At 40.9% G+C, this 21093-nt stretch overlaps 1 protein-coding gene across 2 annotated transcripts in view; it reads left to right on the top strand.

The window, feature by feature from the left end:
* The window catches only part of gfra2a (GDNF family receptor alpha 2a), a 114764-nt gene extending 94165 nt beyond the window's left edge, over positions 1-20599 (top strand). The window contains exons 5-9 of one of the 2 annotated variants that reach the window (XM_060931092.1): positions 6995-7104; positions 7552-7692; positions 12738-12853; positions 17035-17088; positions 17413-20599. In XM_060931092.1, coding sequence (XP_060787075.1) covers positions 6995-7104; positions 7552-7692; positions 12738-12853; positions 17035-17088; positions 17413-17523 — 532 coding nt within the window. In that variant the 3' untranslated portion in view covers positions 17524-20599. The remainder of the gene's footprint in view (positions 1-6994; positions 7105-7551; positions 7693-12737; positions 12854-17034; positions 17089-17412) is intronic. The other variant, XM_060931093.1, reaches the window with a different exon arrangement.
* Positions 20600-21093: the final 494 nt, after the last annotated feature.

Raw genomic sequence — 21093 nt, 5'->3', positions numbered from 1 at the left:
AATCTCCACTTTGCCACATCCAATATGGCGGCGAGGATGACGTATGATTCTACGCAGAAGGCGGCGTCTATGTTTATATGTCTATGCGCTGCTATTGGAAGACGTAATTTGCGGTCAACCAATAAGAATCTTCGAAACTCGGGGGCGTTGGTTATAAATCAAAACATCGAAGATAGACACGAAAGGTACTGTTCATCTTGAGAAATCGCAATTGTTTGATGGATTTTGCTTAAACTTTAAATGACTTTCGCATAAAATGCGAATACAGATGATTTTCTTTTCGCAAATTGGAATAAAACTTCGCAGTTTGCGGACGAGCGAGAGGCTAGCGTGAGCCCAGGTTTTGTAACACACACACACACACACACACACACACACACACACATATATATATATATATATATATATATATATATATATATATATATACACTCACCAGCCACTTTAATAGGAACGTGTTGTTGATTGTAAGATCCCTGTTCTTGGCTGCAGGAGTGGAACCCAATGTGTTCTTCTGTTCTGCTGTTGCATGCTGAGATGCTTTTCTGCTCACCATGGTTGTAAAGAGTGATTATATGAGTTACTCTGTCCTTCCTGGCAGCTTGAACTGCTCACTCTGTCCATTTTCTGATCTCTGACCCTCTCTCATCAACAAGGCGTTTGTTTCCACCCACAGAACTGTCGCTCACTCACTCAGTGTTTTTTGTTTTCTGCACCATTCTGTGTAAACTCTAGAGACTGTTGTGTGTGAAAACCCCAGGAGATCAGCAGCTTCTGAAATACTCAAACCAGTCCATCTGGATCAAACCAACACCCATACCACAGTGACAGAAAGAAAGTCACACTGTGAGATCACAATATTTCCCATTCTGATGTTTGAACATTGTGAACATTAACTGAAGCTCTTGATTTGTATCTACGTGAGTTGACGCGTCGTGCTGCTGTCGAGGGATCGGCTGATTACAGAACTGCAGAGAACAGCAGGGGGATGTAGGGGTGTTCCTAATAAAGTGGCCAGTGAGTATAGACTATAAGTTTCTTTCTCTGTGGTTTCTCTCTCTAGATGTCTAAGATGTATTATTAACACTTACTCCTCAATAAAGGATGATAGATTTCATTCAAAGGAAGAAAGCTAATAAAAGTAAACTGACCTTAAATGGCGATGTGTGAGAGCGAGGGACGTTAAACAGCAAGGAATCATTTGATTATCTTCATTGGATTCAGTCTGATTTCAAACTGCCACCATTTTAACACCAAATGTTTCAGACGCTGAAACCTTCTCATGACCAGTACTGTGATTAATACTTTATTGTTTCTGTGGTAACAGGGACTTGTACAATGGACACTGCACGTAAACGGTGATGTTTTTGACGTCCAAGGAGGAAGATTCCCTTCACATTCCCTCCTGTGTGCTCAGGAAATCTGAATTTCCCAAGAGCTCCAACTTCTCCGAGCTTCAATTCCATAGCTCGGAGTTATCCTGAAGGAGAGTTCCGGAATCGCAGTTTCATATTACTTTTAAAATAAAATCAACATCATTTTTATTCAATCATTTTAAACCTGTTTGGTCCACAGGGAAGTCGAGCAGTGCTACATTGCCGAGAGCGTACATTTTTTTCCGACGGAGAGTTAGCGTCAACATTCCGCCCTGGGATGTAGGATGTTCCCAACCTGCACTACGACACGATGTAATTCAAATTCAAACTCAAAAAATTCTGGGAGAAACTCTTAAGAAAGACAAAGTGGGAATTGGAATCCGTTTGATTGATTTTTCCGAATCAGAGGTTGGAAACTTCTGAGTTTAGCGAGCGAGACATTCCCAGCCTGCGTGTCGAATAATGGAATATGGAATCAGATCCGACCATCATGTTATGGAGAGAAAAATGATTTCTGTCTTCTGTGGCTGGAAAAAGTGCAACGTTGAAAAGGTTACAGACAGAGTTCATTAAACACTGAGTGTTAATTGAACATCATGGGTGTTAATTAGGTACTTAATTGCACAGTGAAGGTATCTATTTAAAAATGCTATCATGTTAATTAAAGAGTTAATCAAACATTAACTATCAAACATATCTGCTAATTATAGAGTTAATTATACACCTGGTGTTAATTGTCCATCACGTCTTAATTACACGCTTACCTGAGCACCTGTTAATTAAGGGGTTAATTGAATATGTGGTGTTAATTGGACATCACAGGTGAGAATTACAGGTGTCTATATTTTAAGTACAGTTAATGGAGCACGATGTTAACTGAGCTGTGTGGATGTTAACGAGGCATTTCATCACTATCGGTGTTAATTGAACAGTTAATTAAATATAATGTTTTAAATAAATAGTTTAGGTGTTAATTAGTGTTCATTAAAGTGTTAATTAATGAGACATTTCATCACTGTTGGTGTTAGTTGCAGACTGTAGTCTAAGGGATTGCTTCAGTCTGTTCTCACACACACACACACACACCACACACACACACACACACACACACCACACACACGCGCTTGTCACAGACGGTTGAGCAGCTGATCTGTTAGAGAAACAAATCCGACACCCAGTCAATACAAGGCTGTGTGTGAGAGAGAGAGACAGCGAGAGAGAGAGAGAGAGAGAGAGAGAGAGACTGTTTATTGCTGCTATCATTTAAGTGAGAACAAGAACTGACTTGTTTTCCAGGAACATTAAATGCAACTGTAAGCAGATAAAAGCAAGCAGTCGAACAGCAGCAGCCGCGCACTCGGAGTTATTACTTACACTACGATATGTTTATGATGTGATCGTGCACTAAAGGGTTAAACGTTACAGATCCAAATCACACTCACTCCGTTATTATTCTGGAATGGATTTTTGGGGGAAATTATAAGTGGAAAACAGCTGCGTTTGGGGAAAATGGTTCAAACCACATGAAGTTGAAGTACTTCTGAGTTCTCGTCATTATCCCGAGCTCTGTGGGACATAAAGTGTCCTGATTGCCTGCCTTCGATTTGAAACACAGCCACGTAGCACTGCGGATTTCCCTGAGGTTATCGCCAACATACAGTTCAGAGACGCTTAAATCACGCTGATTAACTCCCAGGTTTTAAAACACATTTGCATCACAGATGGAGAAAAATAAAGACCTCAACTTCTCATAGTTTGTAATTAAAAAGAGACTCGTGTCATAATTTTCATTTGCGGTTCATAAAAACAAACAACAAAGCTTTCAGAGTATTCAGTGATATTGCAAATGATGTACTTGTGACATTACCACTTGTATAACATCCTTCAGACGTAAAAGTAGAGGAAATAACACACACACACACACACAGGAAATAAAAAGTTTTAAAATTTACCAGGAACTTCTCAGGATGCCAATACATGTGACACATGAATTTGTTAATAATTGATTGATAGAGTTACTTTATATGTATAAAATTTATCTTTAGATTTATTTAGAAGTTTATGTAAGATTATGCAAATTAACCAGAAGGAAAGTTTCAATTTTAAAAAAAAATCAAAGGTGCCAATAATTATGGAGATGAATATACATATAGTATCTCATCTCATTATCTGTAGCCGCTTTATCCTTCTACAGGGTCGCAGGCGAGCTGGAGCCTATCCCAGCTGACTACGGGCGAAAGGCGGGGTTCACCCTGGACAAGTCGCCAGGTCATCACAGGGCTGACACATAGACACAGACAACCATTCACACTCACATTCACACCTACGCTCAATTTAGAGTCACCAGTTAACCTAACCTTCCCCCCCCAATCTGTCCCTCTGAGTTACATGTTGATCCTGGGATTGAGATGCTGGCCTCTTCTGCCCCTCGGACCTGCTTGATCCATCCTGGTGCCCTGTGTCTGGTCGGAGTTTTATCATCCCACTCCTGTGAAGGACGGCCCCATGAGGACAGTTGAGGGTTATACCTGTTAAAACTGTTAATGTTATAGTCAGGCTGTCTGTTGTTGCCCAAATGAGGATGGGTTCCCTTTTGAGTCTGGTTCCTCTCGAGGTTTCTTCCTCATGTCGTCTGAGGGAGTTTTTCCTTGCCACCGTCGCCACAGGCTTCATCATTGGGGATAGATTAGGGATAAAATTAGCTCATGTTTTAAGTCGTTCAAATTCTGTAAAGCTGCTTTGTGACAATGTTTATTGTTAAAAGCGCTATACAAATAAACTTGACCTGCATGTCTTTGGACTGTGGGGGAAACCAGAGCACCCGGAGGAAACCCACGTGGACAACATGCAAACTCCGCACAGAAAGGCCCTCGCCGGCCCCGGGGCTCGAACCCAGACCTTCTTGCTGTGAAGCGACAGCGCTAACCACTACACCACCGTGCCGCCTACATATAGTATACTATAATAAAATACTTTATACTGCATGCCAAAAGTTCTAAAAACAACAGCTTTCCGAGAAAAACCTAAAATGAAACACAGAAAGCATGTGATGTCACAAGTGCCTCATTTGCATATCACTCAGCAACACAAATGATCAACATACTGTAAGATTATGCTAATTAACCAGAAAGAGTTTTTTTTTTTTTTAGAAAGTGCCAATAATTATGGAGCTGAATATATAATAGATGCATGTATGTATATGTGTATATTATATAATCATAGTGGGGTGGCACGGTGGTGTAGTGGTTAGCGCTGTCGCCTCACAGCAAAAAGGTTCCGGGTTCGAGCCCCGTGGCCGGCGAGGGCCTTTCTGTGTGGAGTTTGCATGTTCTCCCCGTGTCCGCGTGGGTTTCCTCCGGGTGCTCCGGTTTCCCCCACAGTCCAAAGACATGCAGGTTAGGTTAACTGGTGACTCTAAATTGACCGTAGGTGTGAATGTGAGTGTGAATGGTTGTCTGTGTCTATGTGTCAGCCCTGTGATGACCTGGCGACTTGTCCAGGGTGAACCCCGCCTTTCGCCCGTAGTCAGCTGGGATAGGATCCAGCTCGCCTGCGACCCTGTAGAACAGGATAAAGCAGCTACAGATAATGAGATGAGATGAGATATAATCATAGTAATAATAATACAAAATGTTAAAAACATCAAGAATTTTCCTAAAAAGGAAAAAAGACACAAAACATATTAGTTATGAGGTCACATATACCTCATTTGCATATCATTCATCATTCTGTTGATTTGTTGCTTTTATTTGATTAGTTATAAATCATTTAAACCCAAAAACGAATGAAAGTGAAGGACAGAAACCCACCCAGCTCACGTCTCCGGTTGGTTTGGGTTTTATTTGGTTTTATCCTGGAATAACAAACGAGGAGACAAAAATCACTTTGCGCTGTGAGGGAAGGCTGAGACCTGATTATTGCTGACAGCAGCATTTTCTCTTTTATAAAACATCCCCCGAGGCGGCATGAAACGACCCGATGTGAAGGTACACCGTGTTTAAGTTGGAGTTCACAATGAGTTGTTAAGAAATCTGATCAGCTGAGCCGTTTCGCAAAATGACACGGAGAAACTCCGACCGACCGCACGCCGACTTCCTGCTGATGGATTACATCTGTAAGTGTGTGTGGGGGGGGGCAAAAAAGAAAACTTTAACCTCTGTTTTAGGAGAGAGAGAAATTTGGTGGCTGTTAGTAACACCTGTCCTGCGCTGTTTGACAGTTCTCTGAAACAAATCATCAGGGAGAGAAAGAGATCGATTTCATTACCAATTTTCATCTTTCTAAAGGTTTCGTTGGTGAAAGTCACGTTGCAGAATATAACAACCCATCTGAGAGACTTTCCACGTCACTGTCGGTGCTTGCGGGTGTGGCCCGTTCAGAGGTTTATTTGTTTTTTTTGTTTTTTTAAACTATTTGATGTAACTGAATGGGAATTAAACCCAGTTAAGAACTAGACACGATTCATTTCCAAATGATTCAGACTGAGTCCGTACTGTAAAGAAACAGGTATCGGTCACTGAGTCATTCCTTTCATTCCTGTACATAGCAAGAATCAGTTTCATGATCAAACAGATATTTTACCGAGTATTCAGTGAGTTATGTGAATCATATCTGTAATAATGTATGATCCGATCAAAGCCACTTGATTCAGTGAATCTTTTTAGTAATGACCAGGATTAGCTTGTTTCTCTCAATGTGTGAATCAATGTTTGAATCAATGACTGAGAGTCACTCACTCATTTCTCATTCACCAAGTCAGAATTTGAATCAGTAAATTTCAAGGTCATGACCAAGATTCACTCCTCCTTCGTTCACAGCGTCAGTGTTTGAATCATAGAATCTTTCAGTCATGACAAAGATTCACTTTCTCTCACAGAATGAATCAGTGAATCTTTCAGTCATGACTGAGAGTCACTCCTCTATCATTCAGTGAATCTGTCAATTTTTCAGTCTTGACCAAGACTTGTGTTTCTGATTTAGTGAATCAGTGCGTGATTCAGTGAATCTTTTCATCATGACTAAGATTCACTCCTCTCTCGTTCACAAAGTCAGTGTTTGAATCACTGAATCTTTCAGTCATGGAGAAGAATCACTTGTCTCTCGTTAAGTGAATCCAATGTTTGATTCAGTGAATCTTTGGGTTATTATCAATATTTGCTCCTCTCGAAAAATCAGTGTGAATCAGTGAATCATTTTGGTCATGTTCATGATTCAGTGGAATACATCTGTTTTATTCAGTTAATATCTATTCATGTTTAGTGCTTTATTATTTTATTATTTTATTATTAGTTTCTTTTCCTTTATTTATCTGTTTTTCGAGATAATTTTTATATTGTTTTGTTTTGGTAACACTGGTAAACAGTCATGGCAATAAAAGCACGTGTTCTCTGGCTGCAGGATGAATGAAGCCCGATCTCTGAAACCCACCGAGCTCACAGGGTCCACATGCTGAGAGAGAGAGAGAGAGAGAGAGAGAGAGAGTACAATAACTTAATGTGTAGAGAGAGTGTTCATTCACAGTGACTACACACACACACACACACACACACACACACACACACACACACACATACACGTCTCTTGACCTGTAAAACATTCCCAATATGTGTGTTTTCTAGGTCCAGACTGGCGGATTTCCATACACACTGTCAGATGAGTGACGAATTCATCAGCACCTGTCCAAACGATGACTACCAGGCCTGTCTCACTGCCTACACCGGCCTCATTGGTGAGACAGACAGACACACCGAAACAGACACACAGTGAGACAGACAGCTGCTGTTCATAGGAAGTCAGTATTTGCTGGTTGCTGTTAAGCGAGATAACATGACATACAGACAGTGAGACAGTAAGACAGACAATAAGACAGGCAGAAAGTGAGACATAAAGATAGTCAGATAGTAAGACAGACAGTGGGACAAACAAAACAGTGAGATAGGCAGAAAGTGAGACAGGAAGGGATTGAAACAGACAGACAATGAGACAGGCACACATTGAGAGTAGGACAGACAGTGAGGCAGTAAAACATTGAGACAGACAGAAAGTGAGTCAGTAAGATGGTGAGACAGACAGACAGTAAAGCAGACAGTGAGACAGACAGACAGTCAGACAGATATGATGTTGGAGTTTTCTCACATCTCATCGATGTGTGGGTTTTTTTCTGCTCCTCTCGAAGGGACGGACATGACTCCTAACTATGAGGACGCTAATCACACGGACTTCTCCATCTCGCCGTGGTGTAGCTGCAGGAACAGCGGAAACCAGGAGGAGGAGTGTGAGAAATTTCTGCGGGACTTCAGAGAGAACACCTGCCTGCGTAAGAACCACATCAAGAAACGAAGCACTTTATTAAAGAAAAGAACCTGTTCCAGAACCACAATCATTACTGTATTTTCTCCTTTGATCAGTTTGGTGTCACTCTACACCATAAGCCCCGCCTCCTACAGTTTGGTGGTGAAATTGTATCAAAAAGCAGGAAGTGATGCAGATGATGATAATAGCATTTCAGATTAAACTAAAAGCTCTGTGAATACGCTGTACACTTTTACTGCTAACTTACAACAAGCTAATCGTTCAAGTAAAAGAAAAGCTAGCAAAAGAAAGATTACCAGCCCAGTGAAAGCTACCGCTAGCAAGTGAATTCTAACCTAGTAATAAAAATTCTCACACCACAAATTTTTTTTGTGAACCAAATTGCTATGTTGGTGTGGATGGGTGACGAAAATACAGAGAAAATGATAAATATGTTTGTAAATGTGTGGGCGGGGCCTGAATGGAATAGGATTGTACAAAAATACAGAACTGTTTTTGATTGGTTAAACCGTCAGACCTGTAATAAATGCATCCATTTTGGTGTGTAAAGGCCTGCAGGAGTGTGCAGAACCCTGTTAAAAAGAGCTGAATGTGTTACACGTCCCTCATGACTTCACCAAGTGACCAGTGAAGTTGTTGTTGTAGCCACGCGGGGGATAATTATATTCCTGGATTTGCTCTGCTTCTTTCCTCCGTCTGACAGCCGGATATTCCTTCTGGACCTTGCGGCTGTAATGGTATGGAAGCGTAATGGATCATATCGGTTTAGAAGTGAGGAGCGGGACATGAGTGTGTGTACTCAGGGTGTGTGTACTCAAGGTGTGCTTGTTAGGAGAAATCTGAGCTGATGTTAATTTCATGGGTCAAACAGTAAGCTAACAGGGTGAGACAGGCAGCTCCATAAACAATACCCAGGAACAACAGACAAAAATATCATATCACATTTCTGCCAAACTCATCACACAATGATCTCCCAGCACTACAATAGTGCTGCATCTCTTCTTTCCAAAAAAAACCCTTTCATATTAAATCTTATGCTTATTAACTTTATTTTATATATTTGAAATGACATATTTATTTTAAAACATTATGTATTTAAGATTGAAAGGAGGAAAAAAATTATCTGTAAAAATTAACATTTTACAGTTTTACAGATTAAGTACAAAATTGTAATGTCAAATCAGCTACTTCTAGTCAGTTTACAATTATCTAAAAAAAATCCAATCTCAGATGAAACAAAATAGACAGTATTTGGCTCAAATTTGACACAGCAGGAAGTTTAGCTTCATCTCATGTCTATGTTAAGTTCATATCTTTTCATAAAAAACTGAAACAGCCCTAGCTTCAGTACATACTCCTAATGAGTCCAATAACGATCAGGAGCTTGACCCAGGACCTGAACCCAGAACCTGGTGTAAAGCAGAAGGTAGCTTCTAAAGATCTAGTTAGAACCCACTAGATTAAATTAGATAAAACTTTATTGATCCCTTTGTGAGGGTTCCCTCAGGGAAATTAAGATTCCAGCAGCATCATTACAGATAAACAGAGAAAAGAAATAGAGAAAACTTCTAGATAAATTAAAATAAATTAAGTATTTACATATACAAATATAAAAATAATAAGATACGGGGAAGGGGGGGAAGGGGGAGAAGGGGGGGCGGCGGCAGGAGAGATATTGCACTTTATATTGCACATTGTCCAGTATTGCTTTTTGTCAGGCTAGGCTACTGCTCCTTCCCGTCCTCTGTCCTCCTGTTACCCCTCCTCCCCCCCAGAGAGGAGTTGTACAGTCTGATGGCATGAGGGAAAAGGAATTTTTGAGTCTGTTCGTCCTGCACTTGGGAAGGAGCATTCTGTCCCTGAACAGGCTCCTCTGGTTGCTGATGATGGTGTGCAGACGGTGACTGGCATCGTCCATGATGTTCAATACTTTGTCCATAGACCTCTTCTCTGCCACCGTCACCAGAGAGTCCAGCTTCAAGCTGACCACAGAGCCGGCCCGCCTGATCAGTTTGTCCAGCCTGGATATGTCCTTCTTGGACGTGCTGCCCCCCCCCAGCACACCACGGTGTAAAACAGGACACTGGTGACCACAGACTGATAGAACATCCACAGGAGTTTCCTGCAGATGTTAAAGGACCGCAGCCTCCTAAGGAAGTATAGCCTGCTCTGTCCCTTCCTGTATAAATGATTGGTGTTGCAAGTCCAGCCCAGCTTGCTGTCCAGCCACAGCCTGAGGTACTTGTAGGAATCCACAGCCTCCACCTCGACTCCCTCGATCAGAACTGGTCGTGACCTTGGTCTGGACCTCCCAAAGTCAATGACCAGCTCCTTGGTCTTCGAGGTGTTGAGCTGCAGATGGTTCCTGTTACACCACACAGCAAAGTCCCTCACCAGGCTCCTATACTCCTCCTCTCTGTCGTCACTGATACGCCCAACGATGGCTGTGTCATCGGCAAACTTCTGAATGTGACACAGCTCCGAGTTGTAGCAGAAGTCCACGGTGTACAGGGTGAAGAGAAGAGGGGCCAGCACCATGCCCTGGGGTGCTCCGGTGCTGCTAATCACAGTGTCAGACGTGATGTCCTTCAGCTTGACATACTGCGGCCTGTCAGTGAGGTAGCTGGAGATCCAGGTGACCAGGCAGTGGTCATGTGGGTTTCCATCAAATCCACTCAGTATCCACTCAGCCTAAGAAGTACAGTTTGTGGTCTCAAGGATGAACAACACCACGACAGCCTTAAAGACGTTTGAGTCACCAATGTGCCTCAGAAGACCCTGACTGCTTCAGGCAGTATTGCTCTGTTAGGGACCATTGTGCTGCTCCCAGTCTGGACAGTGTTAGTCAGCATGACAGATTCTGTAGAAGAAATTGGTGCATCATTGCTGCAAAAAGCTGTTCTGTTTAGCAAAACCTGACAACTAATCAACAATCTGTATGTAAGCAAGATATCATCTGCATATCTGGACCAACAGCTCAGTCTTTCTAACAGAGATGTTTCCCAATTTAGGTCTTCCATTATTTCCATGTACAGCATGGCCAAGATTAGGTAGCTTGTGAGTTTGAATTCCAGTAGCACCACCAACCTGCCACTACCAGGATGCTGAGCAAAGCTTTTAACCCTTAAACTGCTTAAGAGGTGCTGTTACATGTCTGTCCATGCACTATTACCCCAGTTTGTTAGCAGGTTGGGAGTTATATGCAAAGAAAATAATTTCACTCTGTTCTACTCATAATAGTGTCTTTGAAAGAAAGCAGATCTCTCGACCAGATCCTTCAAAGGCACTGATCAGACTTTGTATGTTTACATCCCAAGACTACCAGAGAATCTTGAATCTGTCTTGGAATCTTGAACAAGGCTCTTTAACCTTTCTCCTGCTCCAGGGACACCATATCATGGCAGGCTCTGTGTTCTGACACTGGCTTCCTAACAAGTCGGGATATGCGAAAAGAATTTACTGTACACTGGACTCTACATGAACATGTAACAATAAAGTCTGTCTGTCCATGAAAGAAAGCAGATCTATTTTATAGACCAGATCTTGGCGGTTATTACCCTGCCCTTTGCCCCTGGCTTCTGAACAAGCTGGGGTATGCAAAGGAAAGAATTTCACTTTCACAATTTCACTGTATGTTTCAATGTGACAGTGAAGGCTGTCTTTGCAAAAAACCACATTTATCGATCAAATCCTTGTACGAGATGACTCAGTGGTTAAAGTTCAAATGTAGTGACCAAGAGATTGTGAGTTAAAGTCCCACAGATACACTGTTGTACCCTTGATCAAGACACTTGCCCCTTCATGTATCGTGGCTGACCCTGCTCTCTGACCCTGACTTCCTAACAAGTTGTGATATACACAGGCAAGAATTTCACTCTATTCTATTTGTATCTCTGACAGTAAAGTCTGTCTTTGTTGTCTGTGAAAGACCCACCAGTGGGGTTTTCCCGGGAAATTCCTACCATTCAGTCGATTTGATGAATGAGCTCAAACACGTTGAGAAACACATTCAGTCCAGTTTATTGAGTTTTAAACATTACAATAACCTTCAAGTATCAGATTTATTCCTCTTTAGTCTATGATTAGGGGTAGAATCAAAGGAGCCAGAGCAGGAACTCAAGGAACAAAGGTTCTGGGTATGTCTGTGAAGGTTCTCAGTCATCCAGGTCATTGTAAACCATAGGTGCTAAAGAAGGCAACTGGACTTGCATGAAGACGTTTCGCCTCTCATCCGAAAGGCTTCTTCAGTTCTGTTTGACTAGTGGGGAGTTCCAGGTATTTATCCTCTAGTGGACCAAAAGCAACCCTAAGGAGAGTCGTTGAGGTCACATGGGTCATTGACCCTCTCAGTCATCCTTTAGGTTGTTAGGGTCACTGGAGGCTAGGTGTGAACGGTAACTGGTTCTGGGTAGGGATGATACCAGTATCAGTAGAGAATGCTGGAAAAAAGAATTAATCCGATCACAAACTTATCCTGAAATATCACAGAACTGCTTGTAGCGCAATACAACATAAAAAGGTGACATAAAGAAGGTCATGTGTTAATAACAGTTACCATAACATTAGTGAATATCTAACTTGAAGGGCTTACTCAAGCTGAAGGAGAAATAAACTTGGAATGGCTTGCATGTCCTGACTCTGAGCACTCGTTTTAAAGTTTTATCGAATTAAACTCCATTGTAACTGTGCTCGCAACGTCCTGCTGTGATGTCAGCATGTCAGCCAGCATGTAAATTATCACAGGAGTAATGAAGATGTGTGAACTTTACATCAGTGTAATGTAAAGTGATGTAAAGAAGGTTACATGATAATAACTAGAGTCGCGTGTTACCATAACAACATCAAGTAGCTAGTGGTTAAGAATTGCTAACATGTCAGACAAGAAACACAAACCTGCACAGTTCAGTTTGGGATCAGAATGGTATTAGTATTAGCCAGTACTCAGGGTTCCAGTATTGGTTCCATTATTGGTTTTGGAAAAGAAAAGTGGTTTCCATGTCGAGTTCTCGGTTGAGCTAATCTAGGATGTACTTTTGCATCTTTCCACAGGTAATGCTATTCAGGCGTTTGGGACGGATGTTCCAAAGACAACAGCATCAACAAACCCCAATGTCCCTCGCGCCAACCCTACTACATACCCCAACATCACCGAACCTGATTATAAGGTGAGATCAGCTTTTAAGGAACCAGTTTTTAAACACATCTAATCCGGGTTTATCCAAGACGGTACCTTTCTCACACGAACTGATGTGCTTTGGAACGTATTGACCCTGTTATTGATCCACCTAATGCTTGGTCTGTGATTCTGGCTCTGATTTCGTAACACTGTCATTGTATTTCTCTGCATTTTCCACATGATGCAACTGACAAAGGATTTGACTTTTTGTTACCTCAACTGTGCATGAAATAACAAACACGTGAAAGAAAAGTACTTTGTGACCAGTTATGTCTTAAATTGTAAGCTTTCTTGTTTTCTGGCTGGGAACAAGGAGGGAGTGAGTACGATGGTGGAAAAGTGCCAGCTGTTGCCAGGAACAAAGGAATAAACAAATTAGCTGGGGGAGATTGCTTTAACAGGACCAGTAGATCATCATAAAAGCTTGTTAAAATCTTTAATACAAGGATTATTGACTAAGACCAGGTCTAATCGAGTATGGAGAAAAATCCAATGCCAACTACCGGTACATGACTGGTCTCTGACCTACAAAAGAAAACACACCGTATGTGTTTAAACTAACAATTAAAATCATTTCAAGGGAGATAATAATCATCTTCTTTACAACTGCTTCCTCGTAACACTTTCATACACGAACATGGCATCTCATTAAAAAGAAAACATATTTACACACTGAATAAGCATTTCCCCGGTGACACAGCGTATTCAGTCAGTACTGTGTGTACAATTTGAGAACTAATCAAGCCACGAATGCAAAACAGACTCGTAGATAATGAATGAATTGACATTTGGTCCATTGTTTCTGCATTGTACCCAGACAAACACAAAACACACTCCTTTTTTCCTCTGGTGTTTGCTTCACCTGTCGGTAAACAGCCATCCTGCAGTGGCGATAGGCCTCTAATTAACGTCTAAAAGAGAAACGAGTTAAAGAACGAGTGCATAGGAGAACAATACAAACAGGAAACTGCTGAAAAATGTGTCCTTTCGCCAAGCCTCAGGAGACGGCACGATAGATGCCAGTATTGACTCCGCGGTTGTGTGTCTGGCCCACAATTTATGGCAGATATGGTAATTAGCGAACGCAGGACAGAAGAAGCATTCATGCAGGAAGTTTATAATTAGAGATAGCCTGGAGGGAGCCGAGTACAGCCATTTTTTAAATTTCCTGCCGCAATTCAAAAGCCTGTCAGTCGCGCATCAAGGATTCAACTCAACACAGAGTCTCGTAAGTCTCCCCTAGTCCTGCTCAGATTTTTAAAGAGAGAGAGAGAGAGACAGAAAAAAACTTGCAAAAAATCATGCTTCTGTCTCATCTTCCTTTTGACAAAAATCTCTGAAATAACGTTCCCTTCAGATGTTTCTTTTCACATCGTGCCCTCTTGAGAACGCATCACAGCCTGGAAGTATGTCATTGTAACTGTGTTATCTCACTGTGGGAGCTTAAAATCGTAATATTCATAAACATAACACCATCACGCCTCTTAAAGTCCCACTGAAATAAAAGAATTGTTGTTTCTACCCAACCTGTACCTGCACTTCAGTGTTATAGGCACCAAAAATACTTCAGGGATTTGTAACTTTACAGTTCATCATTTCTATTAAATCAGTACAAATGTTATGATGACTCATTCTGTCTTAATCTCATGTCCATCCGAGTAAATGCTCTCTAAAATACATTCACTGGCCACTTTAATAGGAACGTGTTGTTGATTGTAAGATCCCTGTTCTTGGCTGCAGGAGTGGAACCCAATGTGTTCTTCTGTTCTGCTGTTGCATGCTGAGATGCTTTTCTGCTCACCACGGTTGTAAAGAGTGATTATATGAGTTACTATATCCTTCCTGGCAAAAAAAAAAGCTTGAACCACCTCGAATCTGTCCATTTCCCTCTGACCCTCTCTTATCAACAAGACGTTTGTTTCCACCCACAGAACTGTCGCTCACTCACTCAGTGTTTTTTTGTTTTCCGCACCATTCTGTGTAAACTCTAGAGACTGTTGTGTGTGAAAACCCCAGGAGATCAGCAGTTTCTGAAATACTCAAACCAGTCCATCTGGATCAAACCAACACCCATACCACAGTGAAAGAAAGTCACACTTCACTGTAAGATCACAATTTTTCCCGTTCTGATGTTTGAACATTGTGAACATTAACTGAAGCTCCTGATTTGTATCTGCGTGATTTGATGCATCGTGCTGCTGTCGAGGGATCGGCTGATTACAGAACTGCAGAAACAGAACAACAGGGGTATGGGTGTACCTAATAAAGTGGCCAGTGAGTGTATTCTGTATATACCCCACCCATGGGGGCGTGTCTTGCTCTACAGCAGCAGCTCATTAGCATTAAACATGGTTAGTATATGTTTTTGGCTGTTTTCCTTCACACTATTCCCTTTTCCAACCTTCTGAGTTTATTTGCTTGGAAGAGGGTAGAGTTTGTCCAAGTTGGCTGTTTGGTGTAAATCAGTCAAACTCTTTAATGCAGCACTTCCTGTTTTAAAAGGAAATACGTCAGCATACAGGATCAAATCATGGCTCCCAAGATGTTGTGGAATGTCTTGCCTTCATCTACAAGATAAACTCTTCCTCGTTGGGTTGTTCACATGCTGCCGATTCTGTAGAGGCTTTCAGCCGAGTGTGAAGAACACAACAGGCTTATGCACGTGTTAATGTGTGTTTGGAGGAAAGAAAGACAATGTGAGACAACGACTGAATTAGCGGAGATGTCAACGAGCTCATAACACACTTCACTCTAATTCATTAACATTCAGTCGCCATTCTTCCAGTCTGCCAAACTGTAGCTCCAGTGTTTACAAACGGAATATTTACAAAGAGGTTGTGCTGAGAATCCAGTTCAGTTCTCTGTGACGCGCACATACTGTACAGCATATAGAAAGCAGACGCTCGTCTACCCTCTCCACAGGTTCACTGTTAAATCCTTACCATCATAAACCGTTATGCAATCGCATCTGGCAGATGTCACTTCCTGTCAGATAGCAGAGCGAACGTGTTTTTAACAGCGCTTACATAAAACGCTCAAATTATTGGAGAATCGCTGCTCTAATGGCTCCCATTGTCTAAGATTTAATAAGCCAAAGATAAGACGAGAGAGAGTATGATGGATGGACAGATGATTTTCAGAGCTGAGAGCGCATTACAGAAAATTCACTTAAGATCTGCTCTGTGACATTAATTTGACGTTTATAGAGAACGATGGAGTTCGCAGTAACAAAAAAAAATGTTAGCAGGCTGGGCATTTTATTGTAGAGATTAAATCTAACTAGCATGCTAGCAAGCGCGCTAACTTCCGGTAAGCTATTGTGTGCCATGCTGTTATTATTTTATTGCTAGTTTATGCTAAGCAGTGCACCAGAGTGAAAAGAAACAATCATAGTGATGTCATACAAGCATGTTTCTGATAGCACCATAAATAAAAACAGTTCCTATGCTTTCTAGCAAGATAACTAATATAACAGGGTTTATAACATTTCTGTCAGCCGGAGGATACGACTTTATAATCTCTCTTCTCAGGTTTTTGTTTTAATTCGCTTGGGTGTGAGGATTTTATCAAAGCAAGCAGAGAAAGAGCTAATTAGCGGTGTTGAAGCACAGCGCTTGCTCAGCGTATGCTCTATTTTAAGGTGTGTAGAGACAGTAATCTCCGCTAAGCCTCAGTGGTCTTACTGCAAATGTCAGCGTGACTCATATCTGATGTACAACAGCGCTAGCTGAAAAAACCTACCAGTGTAAGACACGTCTAATCGAAAAGCACTTTGTTGGAGCTGGTAAGACCACGTGCTTTCATTGTTCACTACCTGAGTGATAGAAATTAAATTAAAAACTTTATTCCGTTTTTTTTATCCGGAAGAGACAATTAAAGCACCAGACACTTTGTAAGTGTGTCATAAGGATTGTATCGAGTGCGTACGTTTCGTAGTTGGTGTTTAACATTTGATTAGCTAGCTTGTATTAATAGAAAACTAGGAAAAGTTGCAATAAGGTTAATAATTTCAGATTTAACCAAAACACTTTTGTTAGCATCTAAATGAAATTGTAAAATAGTTAGCATTAGATAACAAAGCTAGTAGCATTCACAAAATACGTTTGCCTAAGAAGTAAAATAAGTGCTTAGCTTCTGATTGATTTTTTCTGCTTGTCCTTCATTATTCAGAACAATGGCCTCAAGTGTAGCACCTCAAAAGGCTTCATCTGTGAGGAAAATGAGGTAAATAATTGGTTTAGATTGGAGAAAATGTGTACTTGAATTACGTTATTTTGTTTCAAACAGATTTTGAATTAAGTACAATTTTAGTCAACAGCATATACAATCGTTGTATCACGTGAATAGACAAGTATGCTTATAAAATAACTAATATAACTAAGCTAGCATGCTAGTAAAATGTAGCTTCCTAGGTAATATTTTTGTTTAGAACTTCTTTTGGATCAGTTCTTGGTCTTGGGTTAAGACTTTTAGGCTTCTGCAAAATAGCTAAGTGGACTGATCCAAATCCTTTTTGTTTGTGCTGATTCTGACTTTTCTGTCTTGAAGAATGAGACGAGACCTGATGTGATTCCCTTAAACTGGAGTGTCAGACTGAAGCTCTACACTGAGGCCTGGATGCTCTCGCTGGTCTTTGCTTTAGGAAACATGGCCCTCTGAGCTTCAACTGCACCTGAGGTCTTAACCCTGAGGGACTTGACTGGACCCTCCACCAAAATTGCTTGTCTGTCTGTCCTCTCTATATTGCAGCGTTACTTCTTACCAAAAAAATTAACAAAAGAAAAGTAAAGTGTGAGAAAAGGTGCATATCTGAGATGAGTGCAGAACAATAAGAGAAAAGTCACTGATTGATGATAGAGGAAGTTGACCATGATGACCTTGTCTTGATATTAAGTGGGATGAACTGATTACAAAGACTCCCTTGCTTTAAATTTTGCTAAGTCTGTACAGCGTCCTGTCTGAACCCCACCATTTGACCAAATTGGGGTTCTAAGAACCCCCAACTTTGTGGAGAAAAATGGGATTCTGTTCTATAGTTCTACTCTGTGAATCACCTTGAGGACAAAGAAATCATGCCTTTCTGGCCATCTGCAAGCTTAGATTAACTTTGAGAAATGTGTCGCTGCCATGCTGTTACACAGGGATTCTACCATTCTGAGAAAAACAGGGCTTTGTCTTGACCCTGAAAAGTACCCTTGAGGAACACAGAATGCTGTCATGCCTTTATACCTGGACAAATAAATCACGCTGACATCACTATTTTTGAGGGATATATCTCTGCACCGTACCTCCACCCTGAATCACTCCATCTTCAGTAACAACTTGAGGTTTCAAATTTACCATCTTACACCCTGGACCCCACATCTTTGAGAAAAACAGTGATGGGTGCAGTCATACCTTTATACCTGGATTCCACTGTTCCCAGTAAAACAAGTTTCTATTCTGACCCTGTCCACCACCATCTTTGAGAAAAACAGGGTTACATCAAAGCCTCACAAATTTGGCCATGGAAAAATGGAGATGTCCCAAGATTTTGAACCTACCATCCTGAAAAGCATCAGATATCATCATACTCTTACCCCCAGATTCCACCATTTGAAGAAAAATAGGGTTCTATCTTGACCCTGAAAGCCACCATCTTTGAGTACCATCTTTGATCCCCATCACTGTTTTTCACCCTACCTCAACCCTAGATTGCATCATCTTCATAAAAACAGGGTCACGTAATGCCCTCGTCATGCATGGACACATCCATCTTGAGAAACATGGGGTGCAGTCATACTTTTACACCCAGATTCAACCATTTGGAGGAAATCGGGGTCTTTCCTCACCCTGAAAACATCTTTGAGTCCCCATCATTGTCTGGAACACATTGTCTGTGTTTCAAAATGATGTTAAGCCCTTCCATCCTGGGCATCACCATATCCTGTGGAAAACATGGGTCTATCCTGATCCTGATGTTGAAAGCCACCACCTTTGAAGAAGACATCATTTCTTTTCATCCCACCTCCAACACTAGCTTGAACCATCTTCAAGAAAGCTTGAGGTTACAAAATACTACAAAGCGATTTTTTTCCATCCAGGACACCACCATTTTTGAGAAACACAGGGTTCCATCATGGCTGTGCAACCTTCTTCAACTGGCTAGCTTTGTGGAAAATGGAGTCATCCCATTATTTTGACTCCATCTTTTTTTGAGAAGTCTTTAAATTCCCTGGATTTCACTATCTGTGAGAGAAACTGAGGCAGATGTTGCACTTTCACCTGGACTATACCATCTTGGAGAAGAATTGTTTGTACTCACACCCTGCGTTCTTCAGCTCCTGACATGTTCAACTCTGACTCCACTATATTTGAGGGAACTGAAGTTTCATCAAGATGTTAAACCCTGAACTTTTGGAATACTTTATTCATACTTATAATGTTCCATCCTTCTTTTGCACATTTGCTATTCTCCTTTTTCTGAAAGGTTTTAGATTTTTCTTTAATTATTCTTTTTTTTCTCTTTCGTCACTCACTTTTTGTCAGTTGGGAGTAATTACCTTCATCGTGGTGCCTTTTTTCCCATGTGAAGTATCTGAAGTATAAATCTGTAACCTGTCGACACGATGAGCGAGCACGTCGTTGCTAACAGCTCTCTCAGTCCTGTTATACACTTTCCTGACAGATTCAACTCAGAGAAAAGAAAAGAAAGATGAAAAAGTACTAACTAATCGAGAGGAGTGACCACTTAAAGAGAACTCGTTCCAGTTTGAAGTGGGTTTGTGATGCTAATAGGACGCCCACGTGTATAATTTTATCCTTTGAAATATGATTTTCTTCTTTTAAATTGTACATAATTACAATGTGAAAGTCTTTGAGTCAAGAACAATGATTGTAGTGAACATTGTTATTATTATAATTCTCATTCTGGGGTGATTGAAGGGAACAGACAGGAGCACATACAAGTATTAAGCGCTGCATGTTCTGACTGGATTCATCTGGATTTCCTGAAGAGTTGACAAAAAAAAAAACACAGGAACAGGAAGTAGTTTGGACACAATTTCATAAGTTTGGTCATTGTCACAATACCTACAACCAAAGGATGTGTAAACCGAGACAGTGTCACACGTCAGACTTTTGCCTGCTGAAAGAAGTTCAGGATGTTGTCGTCAATCGAAATTATTTCATGTATCGTGGAACAAACACTCGTGCAAAAGCAAGTGCAACCCAGGAAACGGATTCCCAATCACACAAGTTACGAACTGCACAAACTGCTTTCATGTCATGTCATGTCATGTACCGTTCCTACAGAAAGAAATAATCTTGTTGTGTTTCTCCAGTTGCGTGCAATCTATTACGTGGCCTTATTTTTTTCGTCATAGTTCACGTTGGAGGGAACTCATGCCAGAGACGCAAAGTACACTGGGTAACAAAGAGAAGACTCACACATTGGTCTGTGTCATAACGAAAGGAATTGAAGCAATTCACATTGATGTAAATATCAATATTCAGAAAACTAAGAAAAAAACTAAGAAAAAAATACAGAACAATTACAAAAAGGGTTCATCTTGATGTCGCAAGCATATGTATGTGTTTAATTGATGTAAGCTAATGCTCCGTTCGACAGCACCGAGTCGACACAGCGTGTACCGAGGAATATTTTAACAGGAAGTAACATGTTTTCTGTTGCCACGGCAATGGATTGAGATAAAAAGCTTGCTTTGCAGAAATGAAAGTATATTGAAAAGAATGAAATGTCCTTTTTTCCATTATATTAAAGTGATAATTCATTTATAACTTGTGTACACCATGAATTATTTGTTTATGATTGAAATGTGATTTTTTCAGTCTTTTTTTGTTTGTTTGTTTGTTTGTTTAAAAAAAAATCACAATCAAAACATTAACATGACCTCAGTTGGAATGACAGCATGTTCCACCTCATGTTCAAGAACTTCTCGAAGATGATCGAACATCTCAAAGTCAAACCAATAAAATTCATGTTTCAAACCAAGCTGCTTTGGAACTCACGCGAACGTGAAACCCGATTGCTTTCGATTGTCCTGTTGGTTGGTTGGTTGGTTTGTTCGTCTCTGGTTCATATTCACATCACCCTTTTGATGCAAAGTGGGCATGGCTAATTTCAAATAAAGCTTGTGTACCTTAGTGCTCAGTAATCACATGGATGATGTCGCTGATCACTAGTGAGTGAAAGCATAACCTCACACCTTTACACACTTTATTCACATT

This window comes from Neoarius graeffei, chromosome 10 (assembly GCF_027579695.1).
Source record: "Neoarius graeffei isolate fNeoGra1 chromosome 10, fNeoGra1.pri, whole genome shotgun sequence".
Taxonomy (NCBI): Eukaryota; Metazoa; Chordata; class Actinopteri; order Siluriformes; family Ariidae; genus Neoarius; species Neoarius graeffei.
This window is presented reverse-complemented; position numbering and strand designations above follow the sequence as displayed.